The sequence below is a fragment of the Cephus cinctus genome, unplaced genomic scaffold (genome assembly GCF_000341935.2).
Source record: "Cephus cinctus unplaced genomic scaffold, Ccin1 Ccin1_scaffold0084, whole genome shotgun sequence".
Taxonomy (NCBI): domain Eukaryota; kingdom Metazoa; phylum Arthropoda; class Insecta; order Hymenoptera; family Cephidae; genus Cephus; species Cephus cinctus.
In genome coordinates, this window is record NW_014332824.1 from 19,136 (window position 1) to 43,810 (window position 24,675).

A 24,675-nucleotide genomic window follows, 5' to 3' on the forward strand; every position below is an offset into this window, starting at 1 on the left:
ACATGACAATCGATACCGTAATTTCTGTTATGAAAAGTAATGTTACTTTGTACACTAGTTGAGAGTCACTGACCAGAGAGATATCTGCGGGCACGTTCGAAATGCTTTCGTGAAAAATACAGACGTACACGCCGCCCCTGTATCGATTTCTGGCCGATGGAGTATCGCGATACTCTCGTTTCATCCCCCATCCCTTTCCCCCTCAAGCGTCCCGAGTGTCCCTCCCCCTCCCCCTCCTCCTCCTTCACCTCCTCTTCAACGCCTCGCATCGCCCACTTTTATACCTTACCTATCTATGTACCATCTATGCCTATATAACAAGACCGTAACTACGATATGTCTTTACTAAATCGACCAATGATGTGTTTTAAGCTGTTGCTGAAAATTGCGAAAATTGTACTGTCGCATTATTTAAATGAGATTTACAAAAATAAATAATGCCTGATAAGTTGAATAATTTTTTTCACTTTATTTGAGGACTCTACGATTTGACTTTGTGACGTCAAGTATTGATGTTTATTTTAAATCCATTTGTTTCACAATTCAATTAATGGCACACTACATTTTTGCATAAGTTTTTGCAGGAACTAATGGACACAGTCGTTAAATCATTTTGATATAATTCACAAGTAAAATATGCTTTATTATTTACGCTATAGAACCAAGGTGAGGTTGTATAGAACTTCATACATCTACCGCCTTATCGTAAATCAAATTTAGAGGCTATAACCGGTGCTTCAATATACATATATAGTCAATCTCGATAAAAGATACTGTACTACTTGACATTTACATTAATTCTTATTTTTAAGAATTTAAATTAAATTCCTAAATAGAAAGGTTTTATTTAAATTACCTACGAAGATCAATACTTCTTCGTATTGGAACCACGTCAGATTCCACGTTCCTAATATCATGAAAATCTAATATTTATAGTCGAACGATAATCAAAGTTCAATGATTTGATATTCTGTGTATTTAAATTTTATAATTCTACGTATATTATTCGACAGTTCGAAATGATATTTTTTACAAAATTCATTTAAAAACTTTTGAATTTGTTAGAAAAAATTCGTAACCACAAAATTGTTGTCATCGTCATGGACTAATATATTCAATGATAACATGCTACAACCTTATATTGTTCTGCGTTGACCTTGGCCAGACATTTGTGAAATTGTTATTCAAATTGTATTATGCACAAATATATTTAACGGGAAATACAAAATTCTATAATATTGGGTTGGCCAAAAAAGCATTGCGTTTTTTTGTCTTAAGACATGTACGTTCATCTATTAGAAAAAGCGCAATTCCTTTCTGGCCAACCCAATTGCATATTATGTATTTCTGTATTTATATTATAAATTTAAATTTTATAATTTTGTCTATCGAGTCATACTCGGATGTTATACCGGAAATATCGTAAACTATCATTGTACTTCCTCTTTAGAATTTCATCAATTTGAATTACATTTTCTATTTTATGCGTATAGATGATTATTCCAACTCCGTAGTAAAATAACCTCGATGCTTATTGAAGCACAAACTCGTTGTGCCATTGCGTCTTGGTGAAAACAAGATATATGTATGTAGTTTGTGTTCTGAACGTAAATATAAGTGCTTCTTATTTGTCACAACGTTTATCCAACTGTTTATCTCATAAACACCAATATTTAAAGAACCATATATCGACTCTGACCAATATACACCACTCATATCATCCGGTCATATAATTTATTAAAGCCTAATAACGAACATTGTTTCCAGAAAAGAAAAGTTTTGATATCAAAAATGATATTTGATACATTTATTAATACGCAGAGAAGTCGCTCACTTCCACTGCAATGTCAAAAAAAAACCTTCGCGACACTATTACAGGGTAAACTGAATGACCACCTTAGAAAAGATAACATAGAAATAGTGTAGAGGTCCCAAGAAGAAGTCCCATTGCCACTTCCTTTAAACATTGTATCAAGCATGCTTTTTGTTGTTCCTACAGAACATAATGTAATTTCAGTACAAGTGTTACGTGGATCCTAGCCGACACGGCTACTTAACCGTAATGTTTAAAACTAAATTAAAAATCAAGATGTAGTCGAAGAATGAATGTAACTTATATGCGTATGTCATGTACAGAAATGCGACTGATTCGTTAGGGGCTCAGCAGAGCATATTTTTATTAAACTTTTTTAAAAAATACTTTAAATACTGAAATTTGATATTACAGTATTAATATGAAGAAAATAAAATTTAAACGCGTTACAAGAATATGTAATCGTGATGTACAGATCGAGATTTTCGAAATATGAAATGAATGAAACTATGTATTACATATAATTTATTTATAATTTATATGTAATCTTTCCACTTGGATAAACAATGGTTGATCTACCATTCATTAGAAGTTTGACGTTTTTACGACCAATCGAAAAAAATTGACAAAAAGTAGATTGATGGTGGATCAATAATTAATAGACCGATAATAGATTTCTGCGATATTTTCATTTTCTAGTGATAATGTATCCCAAAAGACAGTGATGTACTTATGAACACTTTTCCTTCACTTAAATTATATCTGTATCATAAGTCTGTATGGAGTTTCCCAGGTCAAATTCTTTATATTCGTAGCTGCTGCTTACATTATTAAAGTGTAGTTTCTAAAAGTACTACTCCAATATATACATTTGAGACATAGATTTTAGTTGCCGGTTGATTGTTACCCTCCTTGCCACCTAGCGGACGTACTTTTGGCAACAATGCACAATTCGTCAAATGTAGCAGAATTGATATTAAATATTGTTGCAGGGGGAAGATATGCTGATTTTGTGCTGCCCATATTTTATTAAAGCTTATAGTATATTTTTGTGTGACTTTTCAATGTGGTCAAATTTTACACATTCCACGGACGTCGCAGAATTGTAATATTTTGAATGCCTTATTCTAATTTCGTCCCAAATTTTTTTTTGCTGTTTGTCGTACGTCTATTGCAACTTCAGAATAGTATATTTTTCCTAAAATCACAGATATTCGAACGAGATCGCAAGTCTGCTGGGCTAAAGACACTAAAGATAAAAATTCTTTTTCTTTACGGAGAAAGTATTAATTCAAAGAAAACTCATGGACGTTTGAGTTCATAAAATAATGTATATACGTAATTTAACGGATAATTGTGGATATTATTTATTTACATACACGAATCTAGTTACTTTATCATAAATTCAAAGTTTTTTCCATTCTGCTTGTCAAATTCGTTATATTACGATCCTTCATTATCATCGATAAATGGTAAGTCAGATGATATTACATATAATTCGTCTACCGTCTATTGGGAAACAAATATTCTACTGTGAAAAGTGAAACTGAAATAGATCGAGTAAAATCGCATCGTACTTCTAGAGAGAAAGAGGAAAAGAGTTTTTTTACATGTAATCACGTATTTCAATGCAAACAGATAAACTTCTAAAAGATCCTGGACTCTCACGACTGGCACCTAGACACAAGAAACTACGAAGAGGAACAGCGAAACATCTTGGGTTTCCACGTCTGACACCTAGACGCAAGAAACTACGGAAAGAAACACTTGACTACCCTGAACTTCCACGTCAGACACCTAAAATACGGGAAACTACATGGCAGAATAGGAGACACACACATACGCACATATTTGCACCTGCGCCGCACACGAAGATCGGTTCTGCTAGTCGGGTGCGGACTAAAGGCTAATAATATATAATATAAATTTATACTGTTGTGAAGGTAGCTTTATACAAGCTGAGAATTTGGTGCGGACGGTAACTTGATGGACAAAATGTGTTTTTGCGTTGTGTACATGAACAGTGCAAAATGAAACTAAGCCGTTGAAAACTTATTTAATAGATATCTCATAAACGAGTGGGCTGAATAACTTGATATTTTGCTTAGTCAAAGAGGTTTATCCTTAGAATAGAAAAAGTCCATAGCATTTTATTAAACCTGGATTAATTTTGAGAAAACATTTTTTCTTTTTTGAAATTGTCACTATAGCCAGTGTACTGCTGTATAGTGACTCTAGTTGTCTCGCGCCACTACGATATACGCACTTGGTTGAGATTGAATATCTTGATGAGACTCAACTTATTGGATAGTATGTATTTCGTATATTACTACTGGCACACGCGTTTGATCGAATTGCACTGGCGGTCTCTTTGCAACTATTTCTACTTCGATGATGCGATAATGCTTGTGTCATGCTGTACTCAACCCTTTCTACTATTGAAACATCACAGTGTCATACGTTCAGTGAGCAATGAAAATATTGGGACACCCTAATATTTTCCACTTGTTGTCCGATACGCTGAATATTTACGAACAAAAAGAAAAATGTAATTGACTGCTAAATTGATTTTTAAAAAGTGATATCAAGGATTGAATCTACATTATGTACGTTTCAACGATATTATTAGCTTAATAAAATAAATTATTTTCCAATTGACGGACAATATTTGTAAAACAAAAATTACCATTTTTTATTTTGGTATTCGCAATAATAGTAAATAAATTATATTTTTCATTACATCTTTAACGTCTGTGTGACTAATTTAACAAAACTTTAAGATGTCGATTTTTCCACGTTTGGCCAATATTGAGAGCAATGAAATAAAAATTATTATGCTTTTCGAATATTATCGATACTCGGTGTACGTACAAACAGCTCGTTAGTTACCCTCCATTTTAGTAGCAAGAGACTTAACTTTTAAAATTGTTAAAAAAGAGAAGAGACTACATATGTAAAAGGAGTATCGACTTTTTGCAAGCAAATGATTGATGGATCATCCGAGTACGATGGGATTTATCACAGAGGAGTCTTGTTCATTGATTTCGTAGATATCGTCGAGTCATACAGTAAACAAAAAATGTCAATCACTAAAGATACGAAGAAGATGCAAGAATAGTAAAGGACACCGAGGACAAAAAGGACAATTTTCTACAAAATTTGAAATCAACTGCATTATCGATTATAAGTTTCGAGCTTCCTATTGGAACGGCAAACACACACGTAGATATAACTACTAACACTAGCAGTTACCAGTAGTAGCAGTCTGGCCGCAGTAACGCAATAGCGTTCGATTATTGGCGGTGGGTTGTCAAAGGTTGCCAGAGTATGTGTGCCTACGTATTCGTGTAGGCTTGAACGTGTACGTTTGCTCGTATATCAAAGCGCCTCCTATTTCCCATCCATTCCACATCCACTTCCGCTTTCCCGCTTTTCCGAAGCGGGATTGAACGCCGCGGTACGGCGTATCGTGCCAACTGAAAGCAAGTCGGGCTCGTTTCTCTTTGTTCGCTCTTGCTCGGCACATCTTTTTGCACTCTTTCCTTCCATCTTTATTCTCTTTTCATTCAGTTCCTCTTACTCATTCCTAATATGCGTCCTCGCGACGTCCTTTCATCCGTGCAACATACTCTTTATCGTTAGGATCCCATGATACGTATATGGATGTATATACCAAGTACATTACTTACTAAAGACAGGCTTAGAGAAATTCTCGGCATAAGGGTTGTTTCCAGGACCATAAAGAAACGCTCAAACGTGATAGGTTATTAAATGTCTCAAGGTTCAGATTTTTTAAAAACAAATTTGGATTTTCCATAGATAAATGCCACTTCAAAGCAAAACCTCTGTACCTAATTATATACATACATATAGATGTGTATACCTATGTATACGAAAAACAAAAAATCGTTGTGTAACGAAATGTATGACTCTTTTCTTGTTTCCCTTTAAAATTCAATTTTGTGTTTCTGTTGATCGATAACAGTGCCTATCATTCGGGAATCATTTTCTGCGAGATCGTACTGCGCCCTCCAGCATTCACTTGATTGAAATAGTAAGAATTACTACTTCAGTTGCAACCCTAAAACAAAGAACTTTTGATATCTCCATTCTTTCTTTCTTTTTTTTTGTTCCTTTTATTTATTCGTTCGTTTGTGTTTGCTTACGGATGCAACCCTGCAAACGAGTCGTTGATTTGAACTTTTGCTTCTTTCTCCTATTGAAATACCAATAATAATAATAATAATGCACGCGCATCCGATAATTACCAATCTCAGCCAATATTACCAACATTCATTCCATCAATGTGTATGAAGACTGATGATGCTACTAATTCATAGGCACACGAAGCGTATCACGCTCAGTGATGATGGATGATATGAAACGTCACGTTACAAAAGATATTTCTTTTATCAGACGTTGCTTTTCGTTTTCATCAACGCCTTTGTTTTTAATTTGACCCGTAATTGCTGATAGGTTACACAATTATGATATTTCCATGCTTTTTGTTATCGGTGCTGTGGTATTACTAAATTTTGAAAAATATCTTATTGTACCATGAATTTTGTAACGGGTAACAAAAAAAAACTCATGTGAAGAGTAGTTACACATTTCACACAACTTTCTTGCAGTACTGTACGGTCTATGACTTTTTGCGATACGTGCATCCATTGGTACACTATTATACATATTTCACGTGCAACGAACCAGAAGGGTGGGATTCGATGTTCCGTGCGCCATCCAATCGCCGCTTCCGAATAGTCACACGACCTACGTGTGAGATATGTGTTGAACCCATTGGCGTAGAAAAGTATGTCTTTCTGTTCGAACATCATTGATGAAATGTATAGAAAAAAAAAGTAAAAAAAAACTATTCATTTTCAAATTACAAAGGCTCAAGATTGTGAAGTGTATTTCTATAAACAACAAATGTCAAAAATATTACATTTTTTATCAATGATCTACAACGTATAAAATAAATGATGGTAGGAATCAATAGTGATCCTTTAAAGTTCACATTTCTGATTGATCCATATTTTTCATTTTTCATAATTCACATCTTTAGATGTGAAATTCGTTTTAAAAAATTCCATGGTACTTTCGCATAGTGCACTACTGTATAGTGCTTTTAAATACTACTAGTATCAGTACTCTACTATTAGGTATACACATATGTTACATATCCGAAGACAGTGCTAGCTCAGCGAAGGATTCGGAAAGTTACCGAGGATACGAATCCTTGGAGTTTCAGTAAAATTTATTGGAAGGTTCGACGCCCGGCAGTTCACTTCAAATGGGGGAACCACTGCAGCGTGGCCGATGTAATCCGCTTAGAGCGTCGCAGTCTGACGGATTCACGAACGGACGGGCGGACGGACCAACGCCACTGATGGTATGGACCGACCGACAGACAGAGCTGATCCTCGAAAGCCCCGAAAATTCGAACCCAACTCAACCCAAACGTAGCTCGAACTTAAGCCGAACCTAACCTGTCCTAACCTAACATAGCCCAGCCTAGCCCACGCCAATAACTAACCTGACATAGGACTGGATAACCTAACCTAATCTAACCTAGCCCAGTCCTTGTGTGATCCAACCTAACCAAGTCTACTCAAACCTGGCTGAGACACCATCGACCAATGGGAACCGTAGCGACATGCTCGACGTGATCTGTTTGACTCTGGCTAAACCCATACTGATCCAAATCCATAGTAATCTACGACGTACTAATATGGTTAATACCGACATTCTATATCTATAGAAAACAGTAGGTACCCGCTTTCACGTTAATCTCAACTAATGAGATTTCATTCTGCCAAAAGTATGACATTGTTATAAATTATCGAAAGAAGACAGGTCTCCCTTAAGCCACAACCGCATTGAGCATGCAGTCTCAACTTTCGAATTCGAAGTGCTGGATATTTTTAAATGTTATTGTTTCATATACACTACCGGTCAAAAGTTTAAGTTCACTTGCTTTATTTTTGAATTCTACACAATTAAGTCGGCTACACAGTGAATTTTGTCAAGCACGTGCGTCTTACCTATAACAAGTCATACACGATACTGGTCAGAGTGTATAAGAGAGTTTGCCGTGTTTGGGAGACGCGTAGATCGAGCACCAACTTGTTATGACAGGTTGCATTCTCTCGATGCGTCTAGTGCATATTACGCGTAACATCTTACTGCTCGAGAGCTCTTTCCAAAAGTTATATTTCCAATTGTTTTTCATATTTTTCTTTACAAAAAGGTAAGTAGAACATTTTTCATATTAAAAATCGTTACTGTTAAAGAAAAATGTATATTTAAATTGATGTAATTCGACAAATATCATCTCATTATTGAAATGTGAAGAAAACTACATATTTTATGTGTCAATCGTAGGGAAATGGGTCGAAAAGCAGAGCTGAGTGTAGAGACACGAGCAGTCATTGTGGCATTACACGAAGAAGGTTATTCAACGCGAAAAACTCCTTCTAAATGTGATGTTTCTCAAACTGCAGTCATGGGAGCGTTACAAAGAAAGCAAGGTGAACCTAAAATTTTGACCGCTAGTGTACATCGTAAACTTCATTTGGCCTATGAATTTCAACCCGATCCTATTAACACTTCAGCTTTATAATTATTCGAGCGAAGTTTCATCATCAAAACCGTCCTCTTTACAATATCAAAAGCGAAATAATCAATAATTGAAAATGCTCTATTTGCAACATATACTAGGAGCACCAATATTTATATCCCACATTTATGAAAGCGTCAGTACATATAGTTTATTACTGTAACTATTGCTGCGTATATTCGAATAGAGCAATATCTTAGTGAGGACATGTAAAAATATATATGCATTCTATGTGTGCCTGGACATGTATGTATTTGAATACAATATACTTATATGAGTAATACATTGCTCATAATAAGTTCTCAAAAGACATTTATTTTATATGTACAGAGAAAAGTCGGGTAATTACAGATTTAAAAAATAATGTTGCCAAAGCAATTTTAAAAAAATCATGATTGCTCCACCGTGAATTAATTTTATGAGTATCCCCGTTTTACCTCAACTACCCGTTTGCCCAAATTTCTTCCAGGCATCATCCAATGCCAAGTTTATTTGCTACATTTATATTTGGGCACAAGTTAAGCTCTCAACTTGATGCAATACTAGAAATTTACTTTGGGTCAATATCTGTTCGATGAATTTGCCGTGTATACCTAACATAGTAAAAAGTTTATTGTAAATGTATGTCACAAAATTAAAATGCAAGAATGTCAAGTTAGCAATGTAAATCTGTTTTGGATGATATGCTACGACTAAATCAGGTCGAAGATCGACTACATTTGCAACTTAAGATTTATAGTTGCGAGTTCTGTATTTGTACTGAATATCATGACCAACGACAGCCAGTGACGTCCATGATTTCACTGAAGGCATTCAAAATATTTAATGTAGCTGTTACGTTACATTAATACACTTATATTAAAGTGTGCTACCTAAAAATATTACTTTAATATATTATATTTGTTCCAGAAAATACTCTTTATTTGTGTATTGATTATTTCACACCCTGCCATCTTGCGACTCACTTTCGATGACACAATCGTGACCCTGATAGAGTTTTGGTTACGTTTACTAATATCGGCCTGAAAGGGAATGCGTAGCTTGTGATATTGGCATAATAGTTGAAAATGGGCTGAGCCCATAATTATAAGTCATAAATAAGAAACCACCACCACCATTGTCATGATAAGGGCGGCACCTTCGCGGAACAAGTTATATCAGCAGGGATACGCGGAGTGAGTAACCTGACGACTGCCAGTGAAGTAAAATGCTGTAGAGAGAAAGAAAAACAGAACCAACGAGATCATTAGTACGTTTTCTTGTTCTATTTATTTTGGAGCCACAGCCAATCGAGTTAAATAATACCACTTACCTGTAACAAAATTTCCAAATGCCAATGCTCTTTGGCCAAAAATAATTAATGATTATCGATTAACTACTTGTGATGAGACATATAATATACAATATAAAGTACAATTTATGCAAGAGCTATATTTCTTGTATTATACTTTGTGTAACCTTCGTTCAGCAAAAATTTTTATCGGTTCACATTACATTGTCAAGCAATACATCCGAGTATATTCGCATCACAGTAGTAATAAGTTCCCGCTAATCTGAATAACCTTAAACATTAAGTAACAACAATTCGTAGGCATCACGACGCCCAATTCTTCCGAATATCTAATGGATATCCAATCTAACGGATATATAAACGGCGACGTTTCACGATTCGAGCATTCTATCACCTGAGCTACCTAGCTTACCTTTAGTTAAGCAACGAGCAAACCGTCTCAGACAAGCGGGCGAACCGTTCCACTTGACCATCATTTATAAAGGTACTTTTACTCTTGTAATCGAGCAAACCGTCTCTTCTACCACATAGAATCAATCTCTGCATTTCAGTTGGGCCGTGACTTTGACAAGTTAGATCATTCTGCCTCTTCCGTTATACATGCCAACCTAACTTCATTTAAAGACCTGCACAACTGGCTACTCTGCGAATGAAACTTTTTTCACCTCACCGAGGTAGCGACGTTGTTTTAGAAAGGACCACGTTTACCTGTGATCACGAGTTCCCTAGTGGGAGACTGTTCAGCAGCACGACGTTTATATTTTAACGAGTCAACTCAGTAATTAAATTCCGTCAGTTGGAAGCTACTTTCAGAGACGATTCTATATTTTATTTATACAATCACAACAAGGGTCAGGATAGGATAACAAGAATAATAGAAGAACCTGTTATTCCCGTTCCCGACAGACGTATCATGTAGATAAACCGCGTCTAATCGTCGTATCGATACAATTATTGACTTTCCGATCACTAATCTTCTGTATATACCATTTATAATAACTGCTACTTTCCGCTTACGTTTATATCTATTTTTCGCTTACTTACATCCAACATTCTCTATGCTGGACCTGCACTAACCCTTTTTGTATTCCGTTGTAGGGCAATATACTTTTCTTTTGTAATTTGTAAAACAAAGTTTCAGTTTCATTTCTTTTGTTCCGTCTGATCTTTTTTCTAAATTCCTAACAGTCGATTCTGGCTCGAACCCGCCTTTCTGATCTGAATGATCCGGAGAACCGCATCGTGCGAATAAGGTTACAATTTATTATATTTAACAGGATTCCAATTAATTTATACACCATGTCTCATTGTTGAATTATTCTGTTGTTAAGGTAGTTCTATCGCTTTTCACTCTTCTTACAAATCTTCTAAAATTTTAATATTTTGTAGACACAATTATTATGAACCGATTTCCAAATTGTAAAGTCGACCCACCATTTAGTTTATTATATAATTGCCTTTAAAAATAGCACTTTTTATACACACTTCGTATACCTAACATGCGCAAAGATACTACTTCTAACACATTTTGGATTATAACTGCTAAACGGATCTTACCATTTTTAAATAAAAACAGCGGGGTGTAAAGTAGTATTGTGGGATTATTGTGAAGAAAAATGACGATGTTTGACCACATAGTACTGGAGATATCGTCATACAAAAAATATAAATTCCATTCCAACCCGAATATGGCGACGATCAGCGGTGACGCAGCGGCAACACTGTATGAACAGCTAACTGTTCCGCGCGCGCTAAAGCCAATACATTTGAAACTTACTATTGCCTGCATTCTGGTATTCTGGGAAGAACTTGAAATAATAATTTTTTTTTCGAATGAAACATTTCATTTATTAGAATATATTAATAAAATATACTAAACGAGTCAACAGGTTATACAATTATAATAGATTCCAAACAGGTTATATGATCCTCCTTGACGTTTGGCTGAATTTGCTTTACACATAGCTGTAACAGCTTTCCACTGCTTATTACGGGTTTTTTTCTTCATAAATCGACTTTTATACCGTATTCGATCTGACATTTAATTTTTATTCCAACCAAAAATTAATATCAAGCTCTATGTATCTACATTAGCTACCAGAAGGGAATTGCGCTGTTGCCACGATTATAGCGACGCACTCTGCACGTGTGGAAGACCTATTCATGCATGAGGTGTTTCTGTGTGAGGAGATGCGGACTGTATAATATCCGTCAAAAGTTTTCATGCGATATCATTACATGAGGCTCGGGTTTCACAATACGATACAGTCGAAACGTTTGGGTCGTACGTGTACCGATAGAACTACCTTAACTGTAATTAAATCCTAATTGTCATGACGTCGCAATACATTATATTACATTATGTTTTTAAATACACGGAAGTTTCATTAACCTAGCTCGAAATTGCACAATATTCAGTATGATTCACGTAAAGGTGATATAGTGATGGCAATAACGTCTCGTGCTCATCGTCAAAGATTTCACAGCTAATCTATGAGATGGCGCCAGCATTGATGAGATATTGACATTCATTTTTTCACATGGCTCAATTGAATATTTAAAATACCAATTGCACAATAGGATTTTAAATATTTATACATACGACTTATAAGCATAATATTTATCTACAAAAGAATATTTCAAAGCTTTTACGATGTCCAGATTAGGAAACAGAATTAAACGAAATTTGTTATGTTCCCATTGAGATACACTCTGCTTTAAGACAAACCAGTATTTCCATAAAGCCTGTCAGATGCTTGAAGATATATATTACTCAATATATATAAATACAGAGAACAGTCTACAACGAACGACGGATAGAATGAGTGAACATAGAGCAGAGACACTCGAGGGCTTATGGCGCGGAGCCTTGGGGCCAACACCCAGAAGAATAGGGTGCCAAGATAAAAGTGTACAGAGAAAGAGAGTGAATGAAAGTCAGAATATGTGTACGTGTATGGAAGAAAGAGAAAGAAGGCTTTTTTATTTAATTAGCGAAATGTACAGGCTGAAAGTAACGAGCAAAAGTACTGAACTCAAAGACACGCCACCATTGGTGAATTCAGGTCAATTATACGCTCCGCAATCCATTTTTGTCTTTTGTCATTGAATAATAATCTACTTTATATCCCAATCATCATCGATTATATAAAAACTTTTATATCTATAAAATCCTAACAGAACTTGACTCGACTTATTCTAAACTGATGTAACCTAACCTAACCTACTCCATCACCATCAGCAATATCAACGTCAATAAAGTTGTTTTTATCTGCGATATACCATTAGTTCAATAACTAATATTTTCTGTATCTCAACTACCCTGGATTGCTTTCCTTTGGTAAGTATCGACTGTAACCCTCACTTATGCTAGATTTTATTGAATTAATTCGATTAGTTCTAGACATTAAACTAGAGTGAAAGCCATGTTAAGTACAATAAAGAATTACGAGACAAAGTCCTTAAGGTAGTATGAGCGGAGTACATAGTCAATAGAAAGTCCATATTTTTAATTATGAGTAAAAACCAAAGTATTAATCATTGCGGTATATTAAAAATCATAATAAAAAGAGAGAAAATTTAAGAATTGTATGCGATGATAATGCATGTATATTTATAAAACGGTAGTACTTGAAATAGCATTCACATTTGACTCAGATTGTCTAGCCGGCCGCCATCTTGCGATTCACGGAATACGCGTGACAACACTGTAGTCAGTTATTCTCTGACGGTTTGACGCCAGTTGCGCGAAGTGCCATATTCTATCTACTATTAAGTCATACACTACCGGTCAAAAGTTTAGGTTCACCTCGCATTCTTTGTAACGCTCCCATGATTGCAGTTTGAGAAACATCACATGTAGAAGCAATTTTTCGCGTTGAATTCTTCTTCGTGTAATGCCACAATGACTGCTCGTGTCTCTACACTCAGCTCTGCTTTTCGACCCATTTCCCTACGATTGACACATAAAATATGTAGTTTTCTTCACATTTCAATAATGAGATGATATTTGTCGAATTACATCAATTTAAATATACATTTTTCTTTAACAGTAACGATTTTGAATATGATAAATGTTGTACTTAACTTTTTGTAAAGAAAAATATGAAAAACAATTGGAAATATAACTTTTGGAAAGAGCTCTCGAGCAGTAAGATGTTACGCGTAATATGCACTAGACGCATCGAGAGAATGCAACCTGTCATAACAAGTTGGTGCTCGATCTACGCGTCTCCCAAACACGGCAAACTCCCTTCTACACTCTGACCAGTAGCGTGTAACGACTTGTTATAGGTAAAACGCACGTGCTTGACAAAATTCAATGAGTAGCCGACTTAATTGTGTAGAATTCAAAAATAAAGCAAGTGAACTTTAACTTTTGATCGGTGGTGTATATATAATATTATTAAGAAGCAAATTCATCATTCGGGATAATAAATTTAGAGCGACAACTCTTTTAGTGCATTCAAATTGTTCGCCACCATTTGGCCTCCAGCAGAGATATGAACGCTGACGTCACGCGGTGTTGCCAAATTTACATCGGCTCAGCCGCCATGGAATAAAAGGCCAGAGCTCGTGTAAAACATATGAATTTAATCAATGATATATATTCAAAATATTCGGTAACGTATATTTTTTAAGGTACGTACGTGTTCGTGACAGTCTTCTCGATGTTTGGTCCTTTCATTTCGGGAGGTGGCTAATTTCAAACAATGATTATTTCGGTCTCAAAGTTTTATCTGTACGAATTCCGTATATAGCGTGTACTAAATTTTCCGATTTTGCACATTAATTATTACTGCAAATAGTCGGTGACGCGTTTTGAAATTTAACAGACGACATTCTCTAAGTCTATTCTATAGCATATAAAAAAAAAAACTTTTCCATCTGATGGGTAGGTTCGTGCTCATACTACCTTAAGGGAGATGAGGTGTTTCAAAAGCCATTTAAAGTTCCTAATCGTGACGACCGAAAGTAATATGTAATTAATATTTTATCCTTATCGAAATGGAGTGCTCGTATATTTGTTTAAATTCTATAAATACTGATAACGACAGTTTATTAAGGAATAAGTGAAAATCAAATACGTAAGGTGCATGCAAAATTTGAATACAACGCAGCCTTTGTCGTTACCCCTACTTGGTAGAGAAAAGGGTGGTAGTTTTATGGGCGAGGTCGGATTTTTCCGCAAGGACAGATAAGAGGTATTCGATAGCATGGCACTATGCCCACAGTTCGCAGACCGAATGCATCGACGGGATTCGTACGGACCTCGAGAGAAGCTGCAACAATAGCGCTTGTACTGCATAGGGACGTTAAACGTTAAAAAATTGCATGCAACTCATCCCCTGGTTCGTCAATCATTTCACGTGAAAGTGTCCTGTAAGTAACAATGCAGTTTACAAAAATATGCCTACACTTTTTCCATGTGTAATTATGGTGTGCTTCTCAAATCCCCTTAAAGAATTCGTGGGTTATCAGCTCCATAAAATATTTCAACAATCATTCTTTGCCATTCTTTCATTGCGATAGCGACATTGGCTTCTCATTTCACCCTCTCTCCATTTCATAAAATCTTTCCTGCCGCCATTATGAAAAAAATCTAACCTCTCTTTTCCACTCTTTGCCAGCCCTTTGCGACTTTATGAAGTTTGATTATACGACGCAGACTGGCAGTCTTCAGTCCTCCTTTACGCCTTCCTTTTTCTTCCTTTCTTTCTTTCTAAGAGAAGGATAGCGTTTTCCCCTTTTTTGGTTTCCGTGTTTATTGGAGGAGGATCCTTTGCACACAACCACATTTCTCATTGCGTCTGTGTCTGTGTGCCTATCTTTTTTTTATTGCTTTCTCCTCCTTGTATACCTTGCTCTCTTCTTCTTCGCTCTCTTTCTCCGTCCTTTTCTCTCTACTTTCTCGTCGTATCCCAACGTCTCAAACTTCCATTTCGCAGAACATTTCTCATGAACTCGAAATGCTCCCTTTCAGTAAATAGGCTTGCAATAACAGCTTCGCAATGAGCCTCACTGCCATTCAAGACAACATTACTACATGGACATCAACGGACTCGTATATTACGTAAATTGTTGACCTCTCGATTTCTGAACTTTTTACTTTTGTCCCGAATTTAAATAGTCTGTTTCCGCAAGTCACTCATTTCTTTCTCTTTTCTATTTTCGCATTGTAAATATTCGCATTGCAATAATTCAATACATATATGTATAGTGATGTATTTCAAGATTATCATGAATGATTAAACGTTCAAATCTGTACATCTATATACTACATTTATAAATCTCTACCTTCTGTCCACCTGTTTGTCCATCTGCCTGTCTAACTACTGAACCAGTTTTGACGAAACTCACTATTAGGAAGTTTCGCACTCTAGGATTAGTTTAATTATTACCGCACTCTAGCAAGGAGCTGAGCAATAACGTTAAATAAATATGTCGTTGCGGTGGATCAATTATTGTAACATACGCTGCGCAGCTGCGGGTAAAAACTTGCTATCATATAAAAATATGAAAAGGAGTGTTCAAAAAGTTCACAAAAAAGTGCATAATAAAAGAATATTCTTCAGCATACCTATCTGCTATCAGGTTTACTAGAGAACATTCCATTGGCAATACGATTTTTCATGATACGAATTTCCACGTCGGAAGCGGAAGAATCAATAAATGATTTCGTATCGATCGCTAGCCGGGTCGGCAGTCTCAACAATGATATCGGTATTGTTTTCATGGCGTATTGTTTTCTAGGGTTGCCTGTTCAGAAGCATTCAAAGCATTGACAGTGGCACCAGCAGTATCATGATAGTAGCTATGGGCATTCATTGTTTTGAGTAGCATTGTTTAATAAATGCTTTCCATTGTTCTACCCCATGCCGTCTATACAATATAAGATACTGTAAAAGTTACTGGTGCTTGTAACAATAGTGATGAAGATTTAGACGGTCGAGACATGATATCCAAGTAAAAGTGAACGAAGCGAAAGTGGATGCCAAATAAAAAATTTTTAATCTAGCCAGACGCGTACGAAGATTCGTTTGCTAGCTCCTTGGTCTCTTCTACGTTTCGCTTTAGTTTTCGGAACTATTCGACCTCAAAGGCATCCTCTCTCCTGTTACATTCTCACCTTCTCACGCTCGGAATCCAAAAAGGATCCACTAGGATCAAAAGGATCACCAAGGCTCAAGAAGATATCTTGTATCACGGCTTTGAGGACCGTATGCATTTCGGCTGCGATGGAGTTTGTTTATTTTCCATTTTTCTTCTTCATTTGTCTTTTATTTGTCGCGAAAAAATCTTTGCATTTTTTTTCTTTTAAGGCAATAGTTGACAAAAATTTACTAAATATATGATTTCCTTATTTGTGATGCCATCTTCATTGTTTCATTTTTTTGACGTTTCCTTCTTTTACTTATTAGATTGCACATTGGCGTACTTTGTTTGTAAATTGTACAATTGCAAAAAAATAATCAATTCTTAACAGAAGTTTACTGTTACAACATTAATGGCTGAATTCGAAAAGTGTACATCTAGAAAACGGAAACCACTGTTATAAATTATAACAATGACAAATTTGTATATATTTGCTCAATTTTACGGTTGAAACGTTAACATTAATAGTTTTTCTAAGTCAATAATTAAGTAATCCTAGAAATGTAGTATGTAGTATACTAGTAAACTAGAAATGTTTTACGTTGAAGTATATAAAGTCGTTAAAGCAATATTTCATCTGTAATTATAATTTATGATAACTTGCACGAAAATCAGTTCGTTATTTCCGATTATTAATTTATACCACGCATAATCACAATTTATTGAAGAAGATACCGTTGGCGCATAACATCGTATTTTATGTTTTACTTAAACATAGTCTCGCTCTAAAGTTTTCAGAGAAGATTAGATCAGTATATCATTGAAAAACTTTAATCATGAATAATTTCAACGCTACAATGAGACTTTGCACGTACTATGAATACCAAAATAAATTTATAACCTCAAAACAAATACGATACAACTGTATTTACCCGAACATATCAGGGGACAGGACGGTCCGGATAACTGTGATGGTTCGAATAATAAGAGCACTGACTCACCCTTCCATCATGGATTACTATTGTCGACAATAAAATCATATGTTCAGAAAACTGAATTCGACCACGTGCGTTCGTTTCGCATAAACGCATAAACACAATCGAATTGTTTGCACTGACATGCGAGTCTAGAACGTGCGTTGATATTAAAATGAGATTTGGATAATTTGCGTCTTGATCTTTCATTTATTTGGGAAAGCAGTGAGCGCGTATCTGCTCAACTCTGCTTTCTCTGATCGAAAGCTTTATTCATCAAAAATTCACTAGTCGAGTCCGACGTTTCACGCACACATGAGGAGAAAGCTAGGGCCTACATTTCCTTTTACACTCCTTAAAGATGGTACGTAGTGATTCCTGCACTTTACGACCGTAGAGACAAACTTTATATCCTTTAACATAAACAATGAACTCATGAAATCCTGAATTTGTAACTTTCTCGAACACAAATATGTCCATATATTTTGTGTAACAATGCGCGTTCATGTAACCAGTACGCCGCTTGAAAGTAGTTCGGATAATAAGGATTTAGCAATGACTTCAGAAAATCAGGCACAGAGGAAAGATTTGTTCAGATAAATAGAGGTTTACTGTATTGGTAGTATCTGTGTGCTTCAAGATTTGAGGATAAAAAATGCACTAATCAATAGGGCCTAAAGAGAAAATGCAGCAGATAAATTCATCCGTGGGTTTATATACATAAAGACATAAATAAATGAGTAGTAGTAACAGTGAATGCGAAATTACATAGATGAACAAGTGAACTAAGCTGATGAGGATCTTTCAACGGTCTCAAGTATCTTGTCAATATGTATTATAGTGTCATCGATGTTTCTCCGGTGAATAGATCTCATACATATAAGGCTAGTCAGCTCAAACGCACTGCTTGAAGTTGTCTTTCCATAGGCACTTAATGTATGATCTAACTTCAGTTCGTGCGTTTGAACTCTATGAAATCCTATAGCAACCTCCACATGGTACATCTAGGGTAATGCTGATGCAGGCAGTAGGTTATTTAAAATTTCAAAATATCATAACTTCCATGTTTTTCAAGCTAAGTGAAATTTTTTTTTTTCGTTACATTCTTCTTTACTTCGACTAAAATTCTGATGAGGGACAATGATAGATTCCCATTTATGATAATGAAGTTGACCTTCAAGATTTAGTTTTTAGGCACGACCGCATAAAATATGGGGGAGTGTGTATACACAGGTACTTATAGGTACATATACATAGATATGTGATTGGTACTACAGCTACAATACACCTGCGCGTGCACACATTACTTTAAACGTGTCAGATCCCTTGAGACTTTCCGATATTAGTAAAAATAACCTGGATTTAACGGATTCGAGATCCATAAACTTTCATCCCGCAAAATGACTCATGACAAATAGAAAAATACTAAGAATGTGGCAGCTTCCAGTTATCTTTTTCAAAATTCTCGCACAAAAATATTGAAAGTAATAAATTTGTATGTAGCATTGTTACTGTAAAAGCATTAAAAACAAATTGATATACACACGGCAATGTGTAATACATACATACGTTCAATATCTATCCGAATATTTGTTGATCAAGGTAATTAAATTCTCTGTTAGTAAAGTGCACACATTGCAATGCCTATGCAAAATTACCTATAGAATTATTTTTTATTCTTAAGGTTTTTATTTACCACATGCTTTCCGAAGATCTTAAAAATACGTCAACATATGTATGTATTTTCCATGTCGTGAAGATTTTACGAAAGCATGCCATACCAAATTAAATTTTAAAGAGTACTTATATGAATAACATAATTCGGTTTGTATGATTTTTCTAACTCTGTCTACCGCCTTCCTTTTTCTTAATGACATTCTCAAGATTTTTCCAAGCACGATTTACTAATCCTTTCAAAAATCAGATATTCGTTATTATAACAGAATATGCACATACATACGCGACTCTGTAGTTTTTATTTAAAATTCAACTACTATTGCAAATGAAATCATTAACCATTAAGGCTCTCATTACCAAGTAAAACGATATTATCAAAAACGAGCGTCACTATACGACCGGTTTTCTTTCACGAGGCCATTCAAGAGCCAGAGAAATAAATATGGAGTGAAAAGGGGACTCCGGGATTCTTTTCATGGAAGAATATAATTGCCATAAAAATAAACGATTACAAAGTCTGTTTGCTCGCGCCTCTTTTCTTCGATCCTTTACTATTCTCGCCTTGCTGCCACCTTTTTCCAACTACCACAGCAGCGCTCTTAGGGAAGCACGAAGCTCACAGCCCCTGCGCTCCTCGACCATCGTCCTACCCTTTCCAAAAGTAGCGCTAATCATCGCGTAAAGCTCATTCCGGTCGCGGGTCAACGAATTCGTTACATTTACAATTATAATTATTAAGGCCAACACACTGACTGTGCCGAGTGATAAGTGATGCGTGACATAAGTGACTCGTAATTTTATCCAATCCTTAGCGCACCCTTCATTTCCGTACCATTAATCGGCTATACATTTCAAGTTTATCACCTTAAAGGATTACCTATTTCTTATTGTCAATAAGTGACGACGATTTATTAAGATACGTAAAACAATAGAAAGACGTTAATTATTGATAAATTGAAGTAATTCTCTGATTTTATATAAATTCAACAATACAGAACAAAAAACCAAGAAGAAACATTAGATTTTCGTCATATTTGCACATTATTCGCACAATCATAATACTGATAAATGCAAATCATATACGCATACATACATTTCACATATCCATCCATCCACGTATCCGTATACGGCACATTACGCAATTAACTAAATATACCGAGTAAATAGTCGGTTGGGGGATTATTTCTACCCGCTCCACATTTACTTAGTCGCTACGCATCCTAAAACGTCCAGATTAAGTATCGCCTCTAGAAATGTGCATTAGGGCCCAGTACAGCCAGGGCAAGCACCGATGTCGCAAGGATTGTAGCACTGTCGGCCGTCAGGGTTGGCAATGTAGTGTCAGAACATCATAATAATATGAGATCAAGCGTTGGCGAATGACGTTGAGACAGGACTGATTGCAAGCATTAACTATTTAGACCAAGTATTGGCTCTGCGCATTGACCGAATGTCAATTGAAATCGAGCTTCAGCCCGGTATTTATTTAGGAGCTGGGCAAAGTACCAAAAATATAAATAATCTTATTTATTTGAAATCTACTTGAGAAAGCTTATTATTTGAATCTATATACTATGTACATTTATTATTTATTTTGGTAGTATAACTGAAAAAATGTATTCTTGCGTGATTAGTATCTTTGGCATATTTCTTCAAGAGAAGTTTTTAAACCTTCGATGGTTAGGATGCTCGATCTGAGGAATCTAAAGTTACCCACTGAGGCACCAATCTAATTTGTGAAGTTATCTTTGGTTAACAGTTGTAATTACTGTTTTAATGCTTCATCAGCTCAGCATTTTTCTAAATATCAGGCTAACCAAATTTTAATCAATAAAGTAGGGAAAATTAACTATTGTTTGATACAGTACTTTTGAAGGATTGCCATGGATTACGATTAATTACTATTTATATCCATGATCGTTTGACACTATGCTGTCGTCGTATCGTTTATGTTAGGTGATGGGAGGCTTTTTAAATCAAATGAATCGACTCTTTTCACTTCTGATTCGACTGGACATAGCTTCCTTCTTATATTAGCTGAAAATAATTATTCAGTTTTTAGGTTTTTCTCACTTCGGATATTGTTTTTTATATGTATACATGCATAAAAGCACCGTACTACAGGCAAAATTTTACGGTCAATATAAGCGCACATGCACTATTCTTGTTATCCCGGAAATTAAATGTCACATAACTAAAGGTCGGTTAAAAGATGAAGCGGCGATTCAACTAAAATCTATCGTTAGGTTACCTTCAGTTGTATTGACTGAAGCCTGATCGAGATAATCCTTTAAGGGAAACTCCAAGTTTACTTGAGCAGACCTTATCCAGATATTCGAGGCTGAACTATGATTAAACAAAGGTAGGGCGTATACATATAATTAAGATTTTGTTAACAGCCCAAAGCTAATGTAGTGGCTGATAACTATACTCATGGCACTTGCATGATGTTAGTTATCGACATGGACACGATAAAGATGTACATGGTGTTTGAAAAATAAGATCTAAGAACAAAAATGTTCTCGCGTTTCTCGTTGACGACTGTTTTGCCACTTGTATCTTCTCAGCGTCTTTTTCATTTTACTTACGAAGGAGACGATTGATTATTAGAGTTACTCTTGTTTTGATATTTCGGTTGGCCTGGCTTCGTTTAAAAATGTTTTTCATTAAATATTTTTCCTCTAGTGTGCCCACGTGTGTTGAACTTTATAGTGACCATCCCTTTCTACATATTGTTGTTTGGTAACAAAACTCCTGTGCGGGAAAGCATTACTACTCCAGTAGTAGTTATTATATTCATGATAGCATCGTACGCCAGTGCCATATAAACATATTGACGCATCCATAGCGGCGCGTGTTATTTTAATGAATTAGGTATCTAGTACTGCGATGCTACTATTTTCCAATACTGCAGAATTAGTGACAAATCGCATACATTTTTTTTTGAGTTGGTATTGGAAATTAGTCAGCACAAATCCAGTTATCATCATTATACCAGGTTTAGGCCAGCATAGAAATCTTATACGGGCTTGTATATTGCAACAGTATAGCCGGTTCAAGAATTCAATGTTTTTTGACAAATCAAGAAAAGTAACATTACACATGGTTCCGTATAAAATTTTCGTTATAAAGTATGCATCTACATGGTTCTTCACTGAAATGTATCTTAACGTATTAATTCACCGCAGATTTCCGTAAGCTTATGAAAAGCCACGTGTGATTTGCTAAGAACTGCTTAATTTGCGATCCAAAAACATATTGAACTCGTAAACCGACTATGTATTAGGGCAACATTCCTTTACTAGAAGTTGGCTAGTCAGCACCAAACTTACACTCTGCATGTCTCAATAGTCGATTACGATTTAATGTTGAAATTGAAGACTGATGCACTTCTACATTACAGTGACCACCGCTAATGGACTGATGTATAATAATTCTCGGCAATTGATATCGTCCTGACTCTAATTCATTTTTTTACTGTCGGCGAATTATTTGGGATTAGTTCATTGTATTAAGAGGATCGGTGATTTATTTTGTCATCGTTCCTTTAGTTTATATTAATTGAGCAAATTAGTATTATCTTATTAAACTTTCTAGAAAATATAAACAGAAAATCGAACCCGAATATTCGATTGAACCAATTTTATGACCTTATTAAATGAAGTGTGTGGAAAGGGCTCACACTCTAGATGCACAACTTTTCATGCACATGTCTCCAAGACTACTTAACCAATTACAAATCGCTTTTTGGGGTTTCTTCTTCTACATATCACATGACCCAGTAGGTTAATGCTTTTTTCAATTGAACGAAGATAGCAATTATGACACACCTTTTTTATTCTCTTTAATCAACATAGTACTAGAATGTACTTTGATTATAATAACAATAATGACGTTTCTTGCAAATTATTTAGAATCTTCTCCAAAGTCCCATTTAATATTTTCAATAGTTTTCGAGAAATGTGTACTGAAAGTTGTGCTTCCAGAGCATGTATTATTTTTGTATGCTTCACTCAACATGCTCATAAATTTTGGTTCAACTTAATATTTGTGATTTATTTTTTACTTGTATTTTCTAGAATGTTTACTAAAGTAATATTAATTTGCTCAATTAATAAAAACTGAAGGAAAAATGACAAAATAAATCACCAAACCGAGCTAATTTTGCACGATCTGGGCCATTGCCGACGTCCAACTCCCCTTAATAGAATTATCAGGATTTTCTGTTGGAATCTCCTCTGTGTCCGAAACTCGACACGATGTCATTGAATTATACTCCCATAGGGCTAATTACCCGGTACTTAAAATATCATATTTCACTGACATCAATTATTATACTATCGTGCATCCAACACAAATTCTTTCCCTAAAATACACACGTAAACCTACATATATGTGCATTCAATGAAACTATATTACAGTTGACTTTGGCAGGCTTTGTAGTGATAAGAAAAAAGGTCACGTCGCTGGATGGGGTACGGAATCCGGATCAGTATCTAGCAAAGTTTTCCTGCCTGACTAACCCACCCCACGTTCACAACTCCCCCAACAACTCATCCGAAGTGAGTTGGGCTTTAGGGCGTCTCGGACTCATTAAATTCCAAGCCAGTGAGTTCTCAATTGACACTGACATCGCTGCTTGCCAACTAATTTTCTACTTTTCCGCCATGTGTCGCTGCTTTCCACTTTCTCCGTACTTCCATGTAAAACATATTATTATGTCAATTTGATTGCTTCTCAACCGATAAAATAACAACAATTCGGATCTCTTTGATATCATTTCTAAATACATTTGAAATTATAAATACAATTATTGATTAAAGAAAATTCTGCACTTTATGTTAATAATTGAGTATCTTTAAATTATGTATATTTCTATTTATGCACGCAAAAATGTTACATTCAAGATATGGCTTATGTCTTCTAAATAAAGGAAAAGTAAATATTTGAAGTAAAAATGTTTGGTCTATCAGTGGTATACGATACGTGTAGAATAAATTTTGCAGATCTAGCTCGAATATAGTTAGAAATGGTTCTCTTAAGTCCCGTAGAGACCGGCGGCGATCGTCATGTTCAGAACAAGTTTAGGTAAGCTAAACTTCGACAATGATTTCTTTGTTTTAGTATACGACAAGTTCTGCTGCGCTTGACTTCTATCGATTATTTTGTCTTAGCATGGGGACAGGACTTGCCAAGCTAAAGATTA

General features: G+C 35.4%; 2 protein-coding genes across 4 annotated transcripts in view; both read left to right on the forward strand.

Moving 5' to 3' along the window:
• The window catches only part of LOC107271810 (Down syndrome cell adhesion molecule-like protein Dscam2), a 101,525-nt gene that overhangs the window by 8,522 nt on the left and 68,328 nt on the right, over window positions 1-24,675 (forward strand). The gene's annotated exons all lie outside the window — the stretch shown is intronic.
• Window positions 7,919-8,542, forward strand: LOC107271821. Its single transcript, XM_015748266.1, has 2 exons — window positions 7,919-8,063; window positions 8,198-8,542. Exons 1-2 carry the CDS (start codon window positions 7,945-7,947, stop codon window positions 8,433-8,435), a joined length of 357 nt encoding a protein of 118 aa, XP_015603752.1. The 5' UTR covers window positions 7,919-7,944; the 3' UTR covers window positions 8,436-8,542.